The sequence below is a fragment of the Sinocyclocheilus grahami genome, unplaced genomic scaffold, assembly GCF_001515645.1.
Source record: "Sinocyclocheilus grahami isolate Dianchi unplaced genomic scaffold, SAMN03320097.WGS_v1.1 scaffold2447.1, whole genome shotgun sequence".
NCBI lineage: Eukaryota > Metazoa > Chordata > Actinopteri > Cypriniformes > Cyprinidae > Sinocyclocheilus > Sinocyclocheilus grahami.
This window is the reverse complement of record NW_015507626.1, coordinates 30,233-31,697: the sequence shown is the minus strand read 5'-3', so window position 1 is coordinate 31,697 and position 1,465 is coordinate 30,233. Positions and strand designations below refer to the sequence as shown.

The 1,465-nt window shown below is 41.8% G+C and overlaps 1 protein-coding gene across 1 annotated transcript; it reads right to left on the bottom strand.

The window, feature by feature from the left end:
* Window positions 1–388: 388 nt before the first annotated feature.
* Window positions 389–794, bottom strand: LOC107575048 (pro-MCH 1-like). The gene has a single exon (XM_016261459.1). The coding sequence runs from the start codon at window positions 761–763 to the stop codon at window positions 389–391; it is 375 nt and encodes a 124-aa protein (XP_016116945.1). The 5' UTR covers window positions 764–794.
* Between the last annotated feature and the right edge of the window lie 671 nt (window positions 795–1,465).

Here is a 1,465-nt window from a genome sequence, read left to right as displayed (position 1 = left end):
ATGATAATAACTATGAACAGTATACATATGACTTGTAGTACTCTCTGCATTATAAGCTAACATTGCAGAAAATATTTTAATTTGAAAAAAAAAAATACTTAATGCTAAAAACAATCACTTTTACCTAGTCAAAAATGTATGGTATGAGCATTGATCACGACACCCTCAGATCCCACATTCAAATGGAACACAAATGAAAGAGAAGTATGAAAAAGGAAAATTTTAAATTAGAACAGACGAGAACAGATAAGACCTTGGTAGAATAATCTTTTCAGCATTTAATAGCATCAGTGTCATTAAATAGCATCAAGTTTTACATCCTCTCTACAAGCAACACTAGATTAGAGAAAGCAAATCTGATTGCATTCTTTCCATCGTCCCAGAAGACCTACACCTCCCAGCATGGCCGATACACTCTTCCCACCATGCACCTCATGGTGTCCCTTTTGATGATGGTGATGCTCGGGCTCAGGTCTGTTCCGACATCTCTGCGCTCTGTGCTGACAAGGCTCTCGGGGAGACTGAGATGAGGGAGTCCTCTGTTCAGAGATGTTAGGGTCCTCAGCAGATTGGAGTCGGCCACCATGATGATTCTGGAGTTGCCTGATGCGGATCTCAGAGAGTTCTCCTCCAAGCTCTCGCTCAAGCCTTGCAGATCTGGCTCTGTGTCTTCAGCTTTGGTCATGGGGATGGCAGCAGTTCTGAAGTAGCACTCAGACAAAAGTGCAACAGTGATGAGGATGGTACCAACGGAAAGCTTCATTCTTGATCCCGAGTGTTTCTTCAGTGGTTCAGCTGCTGTCTCCTGTGATGTCTTGCAAGCTGGTCCATTTTTATAGGCCTACCAGTCATTGTCTGCAAATGTGCCACGTTATCTTTAGATTCACCATTGTCTTGGTTTCTTATGAGTATGTGGCTATTAACAAAAACACAAAATCTCATTGAGAACCTGATGACAGAGACACTGACAGAGCTCAAGTGTTTTGTTTGGTGGAAAGTTGATTAAGATTTCCTGCAACGTGGCTTGTGTTCAGCACGCAGACGGCAGGGTTCCACTGAGTGGGCATCGTAAGAGGGGATGTAATTCCAGAATCCTCACACTTTGAAACAATATGAGAGGATTACAGACCTGTTGAAGAGTCCAAGTTAATAATAACAGTTTTCTCATTAGAATCACATGACAAAGTCATCAAAAGAGGCTCCAGCCCTAGTAGATCAAAATAAAGATCAACGCCCAGCAGGAGGTTGGATTATTTAATCTGGAAAAGTGCTGCTGATTCATGACAATGTTGCAGGTGTTTCAATTTGTATCAAGCATCATGTCAGTGCAGCCTGAATGGGGCTCCTGCTGTAAATGCTGCATGATACAGAGAACATCTATACATTCATTGTACTCTGAATAAACTCACTGAATGAACCACACTGGCTATTCATTGAAAACATTTATCATGGCAAAGCAGGGGAT